Source organism: Cavia porcellus, unplaced genomic scaffold (assembly GCF_034190915.1).
Source record: "Cavia porcellus strain 051 isolate PalLab524CR breed Dunkin Hartley unplaced genomic scaffold, mCavPor4.1 scaffold_29, whole genome shotgun sequence".
Classification (NCBI taxonomy): Eukaryota; Metazoa; Chordata; class Mammalia; order Rodentia; family Caviidae; genus Cavia; species Cavia porcellus.
In genome coordinates, this window is record NW_026947512.1 from 21968783 (window position 1) to 21986469 (window position 17687).

At 47.8% G+C, this 17687-nt stretch overlaps 1 protein-coding gene across 4 annotated transcripts in view; it reads right to left on the reverse strand.

Annotated features, from left to right (window-relative positions):
• Lgr6 (leucine rich repeat containing G protein-coupled receptor 6) overlaps nucleotides 1-17687 on the reverse strand; it is a 110003-nt gene that overhangs the window by 13581 nt on the left and 78735 nt on the right. For 2 of the 4 annotated variants that reach the window (XM_063240257.1, XM_023567181.2), the window contains 6 exons: nucleotides 6681-6749; nucleotides 4452-4523; nucleotides 4167-4238; nucleotides 2875-2943; nucleotides 1601-1672; nucleotides 366-431 (listed from right to left, as the gene is read on the reverse strand). In XM_063240257.1, coding sequence (XP_063096327.1) covers nucleotides 366-431; nucleotides 1601-1672; nucleotides 2875-2943; nucleotides 4167-4238; nucleotides 4452-4523; nucleotides 6681-6749 — 420 coding nt within the window. Of the gene's footprint in view, nucleotides 1-365; nucleotides 432-1600; nucleotides 1673-2874; nucleotides 2944-4166; nucleotides 4239-4451; nucleotides 4524-6680; nucleotides 6750-14890; nucleotides 14894-17687 lie in introns of all 4 variants that reach the window. The other 2 variants (XM_063240258.1, XM_063240256.1) reach the window with 2 other exon arrangements.

A 17687-nucleotide genomic window follows, 5' to 3' on the forward strand; every position in this document is an offset into this window, starting at 1 on the left:
TGTGTGTGTGTGTGTGTGTGTGTGTTTAGGGAAATGTGAAAAATAAGAGCGCATGCTCCAAGATGCAATGACTCCAGCGCCCCTGAAGCCTTGTGTCCAGTCCTTCGAGCCCTGATATGGTCCTGCCCCATCACTGCCACACTTCTGTGCTGCCGTTGAGTCCCACGGAGCTCCTGGGTCTCTCATCTGCTGTGTGAGCTCTGGGGTCATGGCCAGGCCTCTGCCAAGCTCCCACCCCTAAACCCTGGGCTCAGCAAACTCCAAGAAGGAGAAGTGCAGTGTGCTTTCACCTTTTCTGCCCGCCTCCCCTCAGGCCTGCCCAGCTCTGGCTTGTGCACCTGTCCCTCCCCAGCCCCTAGACTCACATTTCCTCCAACTTCTGACACCTGTGCAGGCTGGGCAGCTCCTCGATCTGATTGTAGGACAGCTCCCTGGAAGAGACAGGAAGCCCAGGGCTGAGGCGAAGCCTCAGCATGGGGTGGGGAAGCAGCTCTGGCTGTGCTTTCTTGTTAAGGGGCTGAAGGTCATGGGGACCTGCAGGGCGGTGGCTGTCTTGTACCAGGGCATCAGCTTCCTCAGGTAGATTCTTCTTCATGTCCCCCCTGCTGAGTCCCTCCTCACTGGGTCTGGGCAGGGCTGACTCAGCTTTTTTTTTTTTTTGGTACCTGGGGATCAAACTCATGACCTTACACTTACCAGGCAAGCATTTATGCCACTGAGCCAAATCCCCGGCTCTGATTTGGCATTTTTTTCCCAGCAAGGCTGCCTTCCCCACAGGAAAGCCTGATGGCCCCTGGGAGCATTCTGGGGAAAGTGGAGTAGGGAATGACAGGACGTGGGGACAAGGAGAGAGGCAGAGAGATGCAGGGCAGGGAGACAGCCAGCAGGGCGCACATGTGTCACTGAGCAAGCCTTCAATGCCAACCCAAGTAAACAGCACCCATATCACCACTTAAAAAGTTGGCGGGGCCTTAGAGAGCATCTGGCCCTGCCCTTTCCTTAACAATTGAGGCACTGAGGCCCAGGAACAGCCCTAGGATTCAGTGTCAGTCAGTGGCAAGGCCCACATTTCCAGACACCCAGGGTCAGAGTACCCATGGTCTCTGTGTAACTATGGTCCCTGGTGAGGAACCTCAGATTTAAATTGGAGTCAGGGAAATAGAAAAATCCCCCTTGATTTACCTTACAGGTCACTTAAGTATTTCCTTCAGCAGTCCCAGAAGCAATTAACTTTTTTGTACATATTATAGTATGCCATTTGTTGATCACCTACTATGTGCCAAGGCCTTTACATATATTTTTCAACCCTCACAAATTTATTTGCATGTTTTAGATGAGGAGACAGAGGTTCAGAGACATTAAAGTGTGACTCCAAATAAGTACAGCCAGTGAGGGGCCTAACTGATCCTCAAACAACCCAAGTCTGACTCCAAAGACCCATCACTGGGTTTTTGTCTTGAACAAGAGAGGGTGGGTGGCTCGGCCCCACTTGGGCAGGTCTCAGCAGAAGCCTAAACTGCTGTGACTGAGTAGATAGAAGCAGGAGAAGCTTTTTCTGGGGCATGATGCCAGGACTGTGGAATGCTTTTGAGCCACTCACAGGACTCGGAGCCTGGGCAGCTGTTGACATATCCCTGGTGGGAGCAGCTGGATGCCCGCGCGGGTCAGGGTCCTGCAGGGAGAACAGAGACAGAGCTGGCACCAGTCCCAGGGCCCTGTCATTCCCAGCCACCCATCTCCAGCTCTGGATCTGATACTGTCCTGGGAGGACAGAGCTGACAAAAGACAGAATTAATGGGAGAGACAAGGCAGGGGGTGGGGTTGTGGGGAATGGAGCAGGCAGCCCCTGGCATCAGAGTGCCAAGCTCCCCTGGGGCTGGAGGAACTGGCGTAGGAAGTGCAGAGAAAGAGGACCTCAGCCCGGGGGGCTCTGGTTGGCAGGCAGACTTGCAAGCCCAGCCCCACCGATTCACCCCCAGCCCATTCCCACCCCATCTCTCATAATGGTCTCCAGCAACACTGGACCAGTGGGACCTGGACTAAATCTTCTGTGCTCTAGGGGCTGTAGGGAGGAGGATAACCATGACAGGGAGCAGACAGAAAAAAAGCTCCAGTGGAATCATGGGAACAAAACACAGAATTTGCTCCCTGTGCCTTGGGAGAGGGAAAAGAGAAGGGAAAGAAAGAAAGACCCAGGGTGGAGAGGGCTGTGAGGGCAAATGGGAGAATGAGCTTGGCTTAGGCACAGGGTGTCCTAGGAAAGACCCAAGGCCAAGGTCATCCTTGGGAAACTGTTGTTCCCCTCATGGAAAATTTTCGGCATGCCAGCAACTCTGGGGCAAGACAATAGAGGCACAGAGCAGAGTTCTGTCCCAGCAACACTATGAATGAGCAGTGTGATGTGAGGCAGGGAGATGACTTCTTGACTCTCTGGTGTTTGTCTGATTATTTCATTCATTCACTTAAAATGCATTGAGCGCCTACTATGCACTGCCACCCCTTCCCTCCTCAGGATATAATAATAGAGAATCTGAGAAGGCCTTTGTTAGAAACAAGCCTCAGAATGACAAAAGAGGTGGGTTTTCACAACCCTTGCTCCCTGCCTGTGTCTTTGGTGTATGCATGGCCTGGGTTAGGAACTCTGAAGTCAGGTCTGAAAAATCCAAGCACAGTGAAGAGAGGAAGGCCAGCCTCTCACCCCCATCCTGCCAGCCCCAGCCCAGCTTGGAGGCAGTACTGCCTCAGGAGATGACCTCAGCCTGCTGCAGGCCACATATCAGGAGACAGGGCACAGTTTTCCAGGACATGAGGTGGAAGAACTCCTGGGAGAAGATGGGGAGACAGAGCAGGTGGAAGGAGAGAGCATCTACTCACAGGATCTCCAGGCTAGTGGTGCCTTTGAGGTCTGGGAACTCCCGGATGTCTGTGGCACCATTCAGGGATCTGGAAACAGAGACAAGCTTGGAGGGTGGGTCAAGGCATCTCAACATCTGGATTCTTAACCATAAAGGACTCTATTTTTTAGGAGAATGTTATCTTTCCACAGCCTTCCCCAAAGCAGCCACATTGGCCCTGGTGGAGGCTGAGTGGTACACAGAAGGCTTCAAATAGCCATTTTCTTAGGTTGGCTCAGTCAACCTTGCCCAGATTGAGCCAGGCAACTTCAGTATTGCAACGATAAGAACAAAAACAAGGGGCTGGGGATTTAGCTCAGCGGCATAAGTGCCTGCCTTGCAAGCAGCCAGTTGTGAGTGCGATCCCTGGTACCGATTAAAAAAAAAAGAACAAAAACAAAAGACAAGGGATATGGAAACTTGTGTTGAAAATCTTCTAAGAAGGTCCTTGGCTGCTGGGTTAGCTTCTTAGAGCTTGAGGGAGAATCTCTCCTAAATAGCCACCTGTGGCAGCTTTATTTGACCTCTTAAAGACTGCTTTAGACTGATGGTTTTCCCTGTCACCATTCCCTATCATAGAGAGGACATGGAGCTTGCACACAACAGGACCACAAACAAATGAGATCCTGAGAAGACAGCAGTGTCCAACAAAGAGCCTGGGATCAGAATGGGGGGACCTGGGTTCACATCTGGATAGTACCGGAGCACCTCAAGTTCCATCTATAGAATGGGCTAGTAGGAGCCATCTCCCACAACTGGGATGAAGATGGAATGCACGAAGGAACATGAAGCAGGTGCTTTGAAGGCATCAGCTACATTACTGTGAGGCCACAGTGCGGAGAGCGATCCACGCATGCTTTTTTGAAGAAGAGAGACTTGGCTGAGAATTGAAAGATCAGGGGAAAGGAAAGGAAGGTAAGCCTTTAGGCCAAGTATGTTAGAGACCACAGTAAGAGCCCCAGGAGCTGTCAGCTCAGCAGGAATGCAGGGCACAACTTCCATGAGCAGGGCAACCAGAGCAGTCAGGTAAAACGCTTCAGTCGTGGAGAAGGTCTCTTTATCCATCTCCCACTGCTGCTTGCGGAGGTGAGCCGAGGCCATTCACACAGAGCTGGGTGTAGATGTGAGGAAAGTGGAGGCCATCTCTCCAAAGGCCATGCTTCCCAGCAGAGCAGTACATTGCAGCAGAGAGATCGGTATGCAGGAAGCAGGAGGGAGCAAGGTGTGAAGAGGGAAAGTTCCAGGCTGTGGCAGCCCACAGGTGACACTTACAGCGTGTGTAGTTTAGGCAGGTACTGGAAGGCCGACCTCCCCACAGACTGAATTGGGTTATCATAAAAGTGTCTGGAAGAAAAGACACAAACACCTAATTCAGTTTCTTGCTGTTTTCAGTGGGAGCTAAGGCTCACCACTGCTTCCTTCTCCTCCAAGGGGAAACCCAGGAAAAAGGCAGAGGACTGAGTGGCCTTCCCGCCCTCCGGCCTCCCAATACTTCCTGGGAGCCTCTGTCCTTCCCCACCACCTGCCACACGCAGCACCCAGCTAAGCAGTACGCACATTGTCTGCAGCAGAGGGTTGCCCATGAAGGCCTTCTCAGGGATAGCCTTGATGTTGTTGTTGTGGAAGCCTCTGGAAGACAGCACCGAGGAGTGATGAGGATTTGGGGAGAGGGAAAGACTTAGACATTGGTGGCCCTTCCTGACAGCTGACTAGACAGCTAGCAGACAAAAAGACCCCAGCCTGGAGGGTCTAGGTTCAGATCCTGCTTGTGAGCTCCTTCTTTGTTCAGCTATCCACCCATCCTTTCTCAAACAAGAGCCAGGAGAGCAGGTTTGGAGCCCAGGCTGCAGATCTCAAGGAGCCTGAGAGGGCAACTCCAGGGTAAGCTGTCAAGAGGGGACCTCTCCTTGGTCGCCTGTGGCAGGAGCCCTGGTGAGTCCCCACAGAGAAAGGCAAAGGTGTGAGGTAGAAAAAGAAGAGGGCAGAAAGAAGAGAGCTTCCAGGGGGCCCCGGGCTGAGGCTGCTCCTCAATGGAGACCGGCTTGGCTGCCAGCCTGGAAATGAAGAAACAGATACATCTATACCAGGCGGGCAATAAGGACTAGAGTGAGGGACTGAATGACTGTGGCATACGGCGTGGGGGAGCATGGGACCCAGCTGAAGGTCTGGGCTCTGGAAGTCAGGGACTACATATCTGATCACTTGGGAAGAACGTGTACCATGTTGGTTTGAAAACAGGGCCCATTCAGTCATTCGCTCTTTCCCTGGGAGCCACTGGCTCACCTTTGTGGCACCCCAGCCTCTGTTTACCTTCCTTCTTCCACTGTCATTGCTTCCACTGTCTGGCTTTCTCATTTATAAATCCCCCTCCGGCAAATGCCACCCACCTAGGCCAGTTCCTCCCTTCCTCCCTTCCTCCCTTCCTCCCTTCCTCCCTCCCTCCCTCCCTTCCTCCCTCCCTTCCTTCCTTCCTTCCTTCCTTCCTTCCTTCCTTCCTGCCTGCCTGTCTGCTTTCTCTCCTTCATCCCTTTCCTTCTTCCCTTCCCTCCTTTTTCCTTACTTTCTTCTCCTCCTTCCCTCCCTTCCTCCTTCCTTTGTTTCTTCTAGTTATTCATTATATATTTCTAAATATTTTCTTTCTATCTTGTGCTCTACCAAGTGCTGAGGGATTGGGAAGTTTATAAGACAGCATCCCTGTCCTCAAGACGCTTTCTCAAAATAGATGGCAGATAGACGGATAAGTGGATGGAAGGATTGATAGGTGATAGGTGGATACCACATATACGCATAAACACATACGGCTAGGTGTATAGGTGAAAGACACATACATAGTTATGGATAGATAAATTGTGAATGAATAGATGATAGATACATACATACACACAGGTGTATGGATAGGTGATACATACATACATCATAATTACACACACATAATTATGGATGGATGGTGGACAGGTGGATGGGAAGATGGATGGGTGATAGATACATACATACATAGTTATGGCTAGATGAATGATGGATGGGTAGGTGGGTGTATAGATAGTAATACATACTCTACGCATGTATCTTTCTGCTCCTGCTAACTAGGTCTCTGCTCTCTCTTTCCTAATGCTTTTCGTTTGCCATCCATGGCATACCCTATTCCTTCCATATCCTTTTGATTGATCAACTATTGTCCATTATACCTCACCTCAAAGAAAAAAAAAGTCAGACCTCAGTAACTCACTGGTATTGGAGGACTTCAATATTCCCCATTCAGGCCCTTTCCTCTGGCTGGCCAGCTCTCCTCATCTGCTCCCTACACCTGGCCTCCACACCTTCAAACTTCTGCAGAGGTGAGGGAGAACGTGGGACTGCACTCCAGGTCTTAGGTGGTGGTTTGAGTGAGGAAGATGCTGGGCTGCCTGATAGTTTGGCACTCATTTCGTAAACCCTCAGACTCCTTCATCTGACTCCAGTCCAGTTTACACTAAGTCTCTTAGATCCCTATGAGCTTCTGTAGGACAGGGGCAATGCCAGGCCCAGGCTACCAGAGATGGCTCATGCTGTGGGTCTTCCTAGGTTGAAAGGCCCAGAGTCACTTCTGCTGATGACACATCCCAGGAAACACTCGAAGCCAAGCTAATGAGGCCTGTGACTACTTAGAGCTGTACTGGGGGCCAGGGAGGGCCACAACTACAACTTTTACAAGGACCACGGGAGGTGAGGAGGTAAGGGAGGCCCAGGCTGGCTGGCCCCTGCCTTCGGGAGAAAAAGATACCCGCAGAAACCGACAGAGCAGCTTACAATTCCTGCAGTCTGCCCAGGGTCCGGATGGCCACGGGGAACTCCTGCAGCTCATTATAATTCAAGTCTCTGGAATGGAAAGCAGGGCTGTCATTAGTGCAGGGGCTTAACGGGGCATGTCAGGGTCCCTGAGAAATGGAAACTTGGCTCTGGGGTTGGCCAGAAAGATGGGTTTTCCAATGTGCTGGATCCAGCTGCCGATGTCTGGAAACACATTTTTGGAATGCTTGTACTCCATTCCTACTCCATAAATCCTGCGGCTCCGGGTCTTTCTGGCACCAAAACTGTTTGGAATGGGGATGTACTTCTGGGGTGTGGGTACCTGGAACCGCACACCTCAGAATAGTCTCTGTAAGCTAAGGAAAGTATCTCGGGCCTTTGGAAAAATGAGAGATGAGGGGGGATGAGACGATCTTCAACATCTTGTTACCAGCATTAGGGATCCCAGAAAGTTCCGCAGGTGATTACCTTGGCTGTGGCCTCAGCTGTCATTTTCTAAAAATGTGAACAGCATTTTTTATCTTTGGATAGTGGCATGACTGCCAATCTTTGTTTTCGCTTACATTTTTCTACATTTTTCCTTTTTTTCCCCCCAAAGAACACATATAACACATGACCAGAAAACAACAAAGGTAATTTTGGTTTTTTTGAGACAGGGTCTCACTATGCAATTCAGCTGGCCTTAAACTCACTTTGTAGCCCAGGCTAGTCTCGAACTTGCAACAATCCTCCTGCCTCAGCCTCCTGAGTGCTGGGATTACAGATGTGCAGCACCACGTCAAAGGTAATTTTTAATGGGGGGGGTAGCAATCCCATTGGGCAAGGTTGTGGAGAAAGAGCCTTCTAACAAACTATTCTTGGAAATTTGAATATGTACAACATTTAGAAACAATCTGAGCATCTTTTCCAATTAAACCCTCATACTCAGACCTTCCAAGTCTAAGACTGTAACCTACAGAAGAGTCTGTACTCCTGCTTAAAGATCTTTGTATACAGATGATTTTAACAGCATGGTTTAGGTGCCCTTGGGCTTTGAGTCCTTGGTAGCCATAATAGAGCAAAGGAAGGGAGGAGAAATGCGAGAGACCATGGGTTAATTTGATTCTCATCACAAGCAAAAAATTTAGATTTCTTCATGGCAAATGAGAGCCTCAAAGGCAGAGGCAGCTTGCAGAAAAAAGAAGCATTTGAGTTTTGTGGGAGGCAGTAAGGAGTGTGGAGGCAGCGGAGACTAAGAGGTACTGAGAACTTCTTACAAGTTCCACTCTCCACCGGCGATGGGGTTTCCTCTTTGCTGGGGCTAGGACAGACTTCAGAAAAACGGCAACTTCAAAATGTTAAGTTGGCTTTGGTTTTGCTCGGTAGCTGATGAATTAGCCCCGTGGGGAAATGACCTGAGTGGGCCTGATGCCTCTAAGATTCTGTTTCTGCGACTGACAATCATGGGCTTTGTCCATGGGGCTGTGTCAGTTCCAGTGTCCCTCTTGAGCCTCCCAGGAGGACCCCAGAACCACAGCCCATCTCCTCAACCTTTTAAAACCACTGCTACCCTGACAACTTTAAGTTTGTCCAGTGGCAGGACAGGGGGACCACGTGGAGGTCCTCTGAGTCCAGAGACCTTGGCAGAATTTTGTGGATAAATATTATGTTAACACAGAGATAATGACAGGCTCTTCTGCATGACAGGGTCATTATACTTAATAATCCACAGGTAGAGCCAGAAACCCAACCCAAGGGCCAGAGCGGCAGTGACAAGCATCTGGCAGCCAGTGTGCAGGATAATTGTCCCCCTCCACACACACACTAATTACCTCATTACCCTCAGACTGCCCTGGTGATTCTAGTGATTGCGCATAAAATCCCTCCTTCTAGCCTTGACTCTGCTGGTTCTTTATGGAGCCACACACCTTGGCCTCCCAGGTGTGACACCTTGATTTGCCCACAGATGATCTCACAGGTCAGGTGAGCATCAGCCTGTTGTCAAATTAAGGCCAGAATGGATACAAAACACTTAGACTGAAGCTGGCGGTATCAGAGTTGGAAGCAGGGGGATCTTTAAACTCTGGGGTTCCTGTAGTTCTACCAAAAGCTTCAGAAGATGACTGGAACACCAGATGGGCAGAGTCGTGAATGGAATTAGCAGAGATGAGAGAGATGGACATTTTTTGGCCTTAAATTTTATATATGATTCATTGTCCTCAGTCTTTCAAAATCAGGTGTTCCCTTTCTAACTTGGCTCAGCTCCCTTAGGAAATATCTGCTGTTTCCGAGGAGAACTGCATTTCCCATGAGTGGATGGATGCAGCACTGTTCAAAGCCTTAACACTGAATCAACATCTAAAGACAAAGAATTGCATTAGTCTGGCCTCAGAGCCATTGCTTTCTGTTCTGTCTGCTTAAATGTTCTTTCCCCAGGTATTCACATGGCTTCCTTCCTCGCTTTGCTTGGGTGTCTGTCCAAATTACACTTCATCAGAGAGGCCTTCTCTGGCCATTCTATTTCATATAGTACACCCAGTCTGTCACTCACTGTGCATTTGCCCCATCTGCTAGATTAAAAGTGATCACAGGGCTGGGGATGTAGCTTTGTGGAAAAGTGTATACTCAATATGCCTAAGGATCTGTGTTTCACTCCAGCAGCTCCCAACACACTAAATAAAATGCATCTTATTAAAAAAATTTTTTAAAAGGGGCCACTAATCCTTTGTAGCTTCTCCTATCAAAAGGTGGCACCTACCTGGAGCCTGGCCATGTGAATGGCACTGATTACATGTTCTGGCCTAATCCTAAGTCACAGTCCCCCACCTTTCCCATCTTAGAATACTTGCATTACCATGTGAGAAAGTCCAGGCTGGACTCTTGAATGGGAGAGCCGCATGGAGAGAGGGAGAGCCACATGGAGAGAGGAACAGCCAAGAGCCAAAAGGTATGAGTAAGACCCCAGACACTGAGCAAGGTCCCACCCCAGCTGAGACTCCAGATGACTGCAGCCTCCTGAGTGAGCTCAGCTTAGCAAGGGGTCTCCAGCAGAACCATCAACAAGCCCAGCCAAGCCATGGATTCAGGAGAAATAACAAGGCGTTGGTTCAAGCCATTGAGTTTTGGAGTGAGTTTTGACATAGCAATGGATAATGAGACACTTCACTTGCTTTTCCTTCATAGAATTTATTGCCACGTGACATGCTTTTATTTTCTTCTCATCCATCCAGAATGAAAACTTCGGGAACACAAGAGCTTATTCTGTTTTGTATTCTACATATCAGAATAATACCTGGCACCAAACAGGAACTTAAAAAATATTTGTTAAATGAATAAATCTAAAGCTCTAAATAAATGGATTATTGAAAAAAAGCATTAATGAACTCTTAAGAAAATCTAGAGAATTTGGGAGTATGTTCTTAAGATTTTGAGGTTGATGTCAAAATGATACAAGATAATCCCAAGTGACGCTGTTAGCCACAGAGGCCATGGGATGAGGCCAGGGAACAATTTTGCTATCACTTAGCCTTTGTACAGTTCACTGGACTCATGTCCAGGCAGCCAAATTGAGTGGTTCCAGTCCTCTTTGGCAGTTTCTGGTCAGGAATTTCTGGTCAGGAATTTTGCCAAAAGTGGACTAACAGTAGGAAAAGACACATGGTGAAAGGCATGTGAACTAGAAGAAGGCTATTTTTATAGAGAAATGTGGGAGAAGAAAAATTGTACAAATGTCAAAAAGAATTCTGCAAACTCCATGCCAATGAGGTGGCCTGGATTTTCCCATTTGGATGTCTACACAGATTCAATGACTTGGGTAATTGCCAAAGCCCTTCTTCATTTGGTGCTGTGTAGATATAATCTCTGGCTCTAATTGTCCAGGGAACAAGTCTTTGCAACTCTCTCTACCACTAATGAATTCAACTCAGTACAACAGACATTTGTTGCCAGATGTCCCAAAATACACAATGAATTCTGCTGGGTAAAGTGGAAGGTAGAGAGATGGATAAAAACACTCCTGTCTAGACAAATACACAAGACAATAATGTGCACAGCCTGAGCATGATGTGGCAGGTCCTGGAGGACACACATAGTACCAGGACCTCCAGAAATGACTGTGATCACGCGTGCCTTTGAGGGCCTCATGGTGATGTGACATTGATTCAGGTCTTAGTGGCAGGGCTAGATTTCAATGGGAAGGGATGGGTGCACCAAGGAAAGCGTGATTTAGAGGAAATGAGTGTTCCGGAATTGTGTTTGGAAAGAACAAATAAAGTTTGGTTGGGAGAAGGACGATATTTAGAGGTAAACCTGGAGAGTTCTCTGCCCTGGACTGATCTATACACTCTTATCAGGTCCCCTAACTTCAGGCCATTCACAGAATAATACTGCTTGAGCCCTGACCATGTGTCAGCCACTAAGGGATGTGGCCGAATGTTCTCTCTTAATCTTCACAAGTGCTTTAGGAGCCAGCACTCCAGTTATTTCAATTATTTTAAAGTTTAGGAAAATGAGACACACATAGAGTAAACGAATCTCTCATTCACAAATAAGTAATAAATAGTCAGGGCAGAAACCACTGTTTGCAAAATCTCTCCTCTCTTTTCTTTAATATTGCACTGTCCAACACCATAAGTATCAGGCATATGTGGCTGTTTAAGTTCATTACAAGTAAATACAATTAAAAATCCAGTCCTCAGGTTTCTAGCCACACTCCCAATATCCCATAGTCATATGTGGCTAGCAGCTTTCATATTAGAAGCACAGATCTAGAGTGTTTCTGCAATCACAGGAAGTTCTATTGTGCAGCACTCTCCTATCATATCAGGAGGAATAGCCAGGAATGTAGCTGGAGTGCATTTCCCAGCCCCTGCTGCAGTAGATGTGGCCACATGACTAGGTTCACACTCAAAAAGGTGGGTATTTCTAGTCCAGGGTCCAGGGTTAATAAAATAGCCACCACTGTCTCTTCAATGGTCTTTCTACCTTTCTACCAGTTAAATACCAAAAACATTGAGGCTCTAGGGATGGCAAGGGTTCTTCTGGAGTCACCACATGGAGGAAGGCCACCCGCTAAGAAGAAACACCCTTCTTGGACTGTAGCATGATCCAGAAATAAACTTCTGTTGTGTCTGAGCCATGATATATGTTTGGGTCTATTTGTTACAACAATTCAGTCTATTCTAACTAAGTCAGTGCTGCGGCCAGAATTTGAACTGACAGTTGGAGTCTGGAGCCCACGCTCTTAGCTGCTGTGCATCTGCCAGAATAGATCCTTTCAAAACATAAAGCTGATTCTGTCCCTCTCCTACACTGAACAAGATCTAAAAATGATTCTGGAACAAAGACTTACAGAACACCAGCTGGGGATTTAGCTCAGCGGCATAAGCGCCTGCCTTGTAAGCGGACAGTGGTGAGTTCGATCCCTGGTACTGATAAAAACAAAAAAGACAAAAAAAAAAAAAAAAAAAAGACTTACAGAACAAAGTTCAGGTTCCTCAGTGGGCTCCAATGCCCTTAATCATCTTTCAGCTTTATCTACATTTCAGCTCTCCACACATTTTCATACCCTTGTATATTTACTTGGACCACTCTTGTCCTCAGCCTGGAATGCCCTCTCTCCACATCCTCAGCTGCTGAAATCTTAGTCATCCTTTGAAGTCAGGCTCAAATATACCTTTCTCCCTGAGCCCAACCTCATCCCTGCAGTTAGAGTGAATCACCGACTCTCAGCATTTTTCTGTTGTTTTCTCCTCTGCGTGCCCAGCATTAGACTGGTAATGATGAGGGTGGTGGTAATGGCAGTAATTACTACATAAAGGGCACAGTTCTCAGATATGTTCATATTTTGCTTCATTTAATTTCCTTTGCCAACCCTTTGTGGTGGGCACTACTATAACCTCCAATTTGCACGTGAGAAACTGAGGCACAGGATGAGGTAATCACTTGGCCATGGTTTTGCAACTCATAATGGAAAAGCTTGACTTGAAACCCAGGTAGTTTAAATCCAGAGTGCGATACTGTCCCTCTTGAGATGGGAAGCTTGTTGAGGTCAGGGGACACATGGATTCACTTTTGGGTCTCATGCAGCTCAGGAACGGGGGACATATGTGAATGGTCCTGGCTGAAGATATTTGAGGCCGTTGGACAAGGCCTCATGATGGGAGGCCCCTGTAACCTTTGTGGCTGGCTTCTCTAGGACAGCATCTTGGCCCCTTGGGATTCCACTCTAGCATGCATATTCTTGGTAACCACAGAGAAAACTTCCTCTGGCGAAAGGCTCCATCTGATTCTTCTGTTGCAGGATAGTTTATGATGCTTTAAACTTCGGCTGGAAAACTCATCCATGGCTTTATAGCCTATTATCTTTAATAGCCCCCAGAATCGGCCAGAAGCCCAAGGAGAGTTCATTGTTCTGTTTGCTGCTCCCGGGAGCTAGGGGAAGGGCTGAGGTTAAAGAGAAACCATTCCCAATTCCAGCCGGAGTTCAATCTGGAAGCTGCAGCTGTCCATGGCTAATCCTCCCCTTCATCTGCTTAGCTGATTTCAGCCAAATCCAATCAAAACTGATGGCAAATTCATGCAATCAGTCAAAGTAGCTGAGCAGGCACTCAGGCCCTAAGCTGCTCAAGGACCTGCGTCCCTGACCTCTCTGCTGTGCAGAAAAGGCCCAGACCCTGAGATCACTCAGTGTCTCACTGTGAACCAGAGACAGAAGTGCCAGGATTTCACAACCCCTGTCTTATGCAGCTCCTTCTTATTAGTTGATGAAAAAAAAAAATGGAGTTTGAAGAGAAAAAGTCAATTTGCTGTGAGTTCCAGAGTCAGAATTCTAACACAAGCCCCAGGTTTAAAACTTTCAGTACTACCCTCCATTGGATCTTTCAAGGCTACAGACAGCAGGGCTGAGAAGAAAGCTTTCTGGAGACTGGGAAAGGATAAAGGGAACAGGGTCCCAGAAGAACTCCTTTAGGTGTTTTAAGCATGTCAAAGTCAAATGATTAGGTCTTAGAGTTTGGACATCTGTCTGTGTGTCATCTGTTGTGCAGGAGAATACTGTTGGTGTTCTGTGTACCAACAAGATCACCTTGGGAAATAACTTGATTTTCTTAGCTTGTTTCTTCACCTGCAGGTAGGGCCACCCAGCGCAAAAGGCCACTCTGTTCACCTGGTCCAGAGACTGCATAGAATAGATGTTCCAATAAAGCCAATTCCTTTACCTCATCGTTTCACTAGACACTGTGCCCTGGAACAAACACTTCATTCATCAAACACTACAGTAGTAGGAACACAAGTTAGTCCATCTACTTTTCACAGCAATTAAGAAAGATAAATATCATTCATTGAGCTCCCACTTACATTTTTATTCTCAAGGCTAATATTTGCATTTATTACCAGATCACAGATAAGGGTCTTGGGGGAATACGGGAAAGCTCGCTCCGCTGTGCAAAACACAAAACACAGAAATTTCTCATAGCTTGTAAACGCTGAACCACTTTTATCTCTCAAAGGTCTGGCACAAAGGCAAGCATGCACAATTAATAATGTCTTAATTGCTCTTCCTAAACTGCAGATGGAGCCTCTGTCTTGAATCTGAGTCCTCATGCTTGGGGTATATGAGTTAAAAAACCAGGAGCCAACAAACACTTCATGACTAATAGCATTGTTTGACCTTCTAGAACAGTCTACATAAAAGGCCACCCATTAATAAATATAATTAGTAAAATGTCGTCAGTTTCTATAGAAAGACACAGACACACCTTTCTTCCCTTCACCTACATGCTCTTCCTTGCCAGAGAGAACATTCAGCATGTACCTGAAGCAATGGTGTGTTGCCTTTCATGACAGCTGCTGGCCCTGGCACTGAGATTCCATGCTGCCCTGCCCTAACGAAGCACCTGGATCACAGAAGCCGAGACCTGGAAGGGAGATAAAGGTAATGGTCCAAGCCGCCCCCACAGCAGGCACCAGCTTAGACTCTGCTGGGAGGGAATCCAGTTTCTGCTCGGACTGTTGGACTGGCAGAGCATTCACAGACTGTGCTGACTGTCCAGAGTGGCAGTTGTTGGGCTGCTCTACACACTGAGTAATGCTTCTCCATCCTGAGTTAGGGGGCCACTGTTCCTTCCTCCTTTGGCCCTCAGCCTGCCAGCTGGAAGTCCATAAAAGATGCCTCTGTCTTCCAAAGGTGATCCTGCTCCAGTTCATTGATTCCTGCTTTGCGAACACTTCACCTCCTCACCACTCCCCCCAGGAAAGCCCTCTTAGCCCTCCCTTTTAAGGCACAACACCCAGAACATCCAAAACAGGACCCAATCCTCTGGGTGTGATCTGATCCCTGTGGACACATGACAACCCAAAAGGCCAGGAACCATTAATGCAGGGGACCTGGAGTCCCTGAGGTGCTCCTGACCACAAGAGAATGTGGCTTGAAGATTTGTCTTAGAGACTCAACTTGCAGGTCCAAAGTCAGCACTCAGTCAAAGTGGCACACAACTGTAATCCAAGCGCTCAGGAAGCTGAAGCAGGAGGATGAACTCAAGTTTGAGGTCAGCTGGGGCTACATTGTGAGTTCAAGGCCAGCTTGAATGACATAGTGAGACCTTGTCTCAAAAGATTAAAAAACAGAAGAAAAAGAAAGAATAAAAGAAGTCCAGGCTCCAAGGTTCTAAACAATTGGGTTTGTGAAAATGTAACTTGGCCCCAAGGCAAAGCTGAGTGGCCTCAGCCCATATCCAGGGACCACCCCAAAGTTACAACAAGAGGCATCTGTTCCTAGGCGGTGGGCGAACTGGCTGGGAGCATTGAGGTATGGGTTGGTGAGGGCTGGGCTGGAGTCATCAGTAATGGATGGCCTTAAAAGCCATGAGACCAGATGAGCTCACAGGGGAAGGAGTGAAAGGAGATGAATCCAGGGTGCGCTCAGGTTACCAGGTTGGGGGAGGATGTCAGAAATGCTGGGAACAGCACATCCCTGATAAGTTTAAAGGATCTCAGGACTTCCGGTCTAGAACCGCCTTTGTCTCTAGAATTCAAGAGCTAGTTTTTGTTATTTTGTTATTGCACTCAGGAGCTGCTTCTTGAGCGCCTGTAATGTTGTTCTGGCACAAAGTAAGAAGCTCATAAGTATTTAGGGAATCTAAATCAACAGAAAAAAGTGCTGATCCTTGTGACCAGCGCCTCCTTCCTAGAGCTAGTAAAGGTCGGACTGCGCTTTCGTCACATCAAAGGACCCTGTGGCTCTCCAAGCTCCCAGCCCTTCAACTTCACTTCCTTTCCACTCCAGACCAGCTGCTAGGGTGCCTGGGGGAGCAAGGGGTGCTTGTGGGAGTTCAGAGCAGAGCGGAAGCTTTGGTCCCATTGGCAGTGGGGGAGGAAGGGGTAACTGTGACAGGAGTGCGACCTTGGCCAGCCCCGGCACCAGGACGATGGGAAAGGGAATGTTATGCTGGGAAGAACTATTAATAACCCATCGTGGACACAGAGCACAAGAGAAGCTCATTGGGCAGCTCAATTTTCCGCCTGTTAAAAGTCATTAGTGGTTCTGTGGGGGAAGCCAGAAAAAAGGGTTTATATGGAACAATAAATTCCTCTATAAGCCACAAAACCCCACAAATTTGCAGCTAATAAACCCACAAATGTAAGACGATTAAGAATGGGAGAGGAAAGTGTTCCTCGATGCTTAACCTCAAGTGGCAGCGTGGTCTGAGCGGCTGACACCCAGCCAAGGGCAGAGAAACCTGAGTTCTCACCCTGCCTCTCTATGAGCCGAGTGACCTTGGGGAAGTCAGCTGCGCTCTGCCTCCCTCCTGTGACAATACCTGCCTTGTCTTCTTCAGTGAGTGACTGGAGGAAGAGATGAGATAGACTTCGAAGCAAAGATAAAATTCTACTTCTTGTTTCAGGGACTGATGATGAACCCAAGGAATAGTTGGATAATCAGCACTTGCCTTGAGATAAAAAGAGAAGTTGACCATGCATGGTACCACATACCTGTAATCACAGGACTTGGGAGGCTGAGGCAGGAGGATCGCCCCAAGTTTGAGGTCAGCTTGGGCTACCTAGTGAGACCCTGTCTCAAAAAAAAAAAAAAAAACACCAATATAAAAGGTGGGAGGACTAGCACAACTCATCTGAACCTCTGCTTCATAGCCTGCCAGTGGGTAGATACAACAGGTTGAATTGTAGCCCCCAAAAAGGTAGATCCAGATTCTAAATCTTAGTGCCTGTGCCTGTGACCTTCCTTAGACAGAGAGCCTTTGAGTAGGAATTCCATGGGTTAACAAGGCTGGCCCTAAATCCAGTGACAAGGATTCTCATAAGAAGAGGAAGTACAGATAAAAAGGCACTAATGACAGTAGATGGAGGGGGTGGGGGTGGGGGGGATGGAGGGGTGTTATGGGGGTGGGGATGCAAAGGTTTATCTCAGAGGCATAAGCGCTGCTTGGCAAGTGTGGGGTCTTGAGTTTGATCCTCCCAAAAAGCCAGGAGGGATGGGGTTCCATGGCAGGGAATGCCAAAACTGTCTGGGCCACCATGAGTTAGGAGAGAGGCAGAGCTGTACCTACCCACTGGCAGGCTCTGCAGCAGAGGTTCAGATGAATTCTGCCTCAAACCCTGCAGAAGGCATCGACTCCACTAACACCTTGATTTTGCACTGCTGACCTCTAGGACTGTTGAGTAATTTGGTGTTTTCTTAAATTCATGGTGTTTTGTTACAGCAGCCCAGGAAACCACCACACCAGCGTGGAAATTCCTTTTCATCCTACACAGATGAGTCAATGTGGTCTGCTGTGAGGTGACACTTCCGGGTTATACCCTCCTGGCCACCTTCAGATACCTTCCATCCAATGTTAAATGAGAGGGCACCTACAGCATTCCAGGTGCTACAGAAAGGTATCTTAAGAAATGTGACCCTTGCCTGCAACAGGCCTCTGAATTGTAAATTATCATCCTCATTCCCTATTTGTAGAAACCAAGGCTCTTGAGAGCCCGGTGACTTACTTGTACATGTCACACACTAGTAGCAGA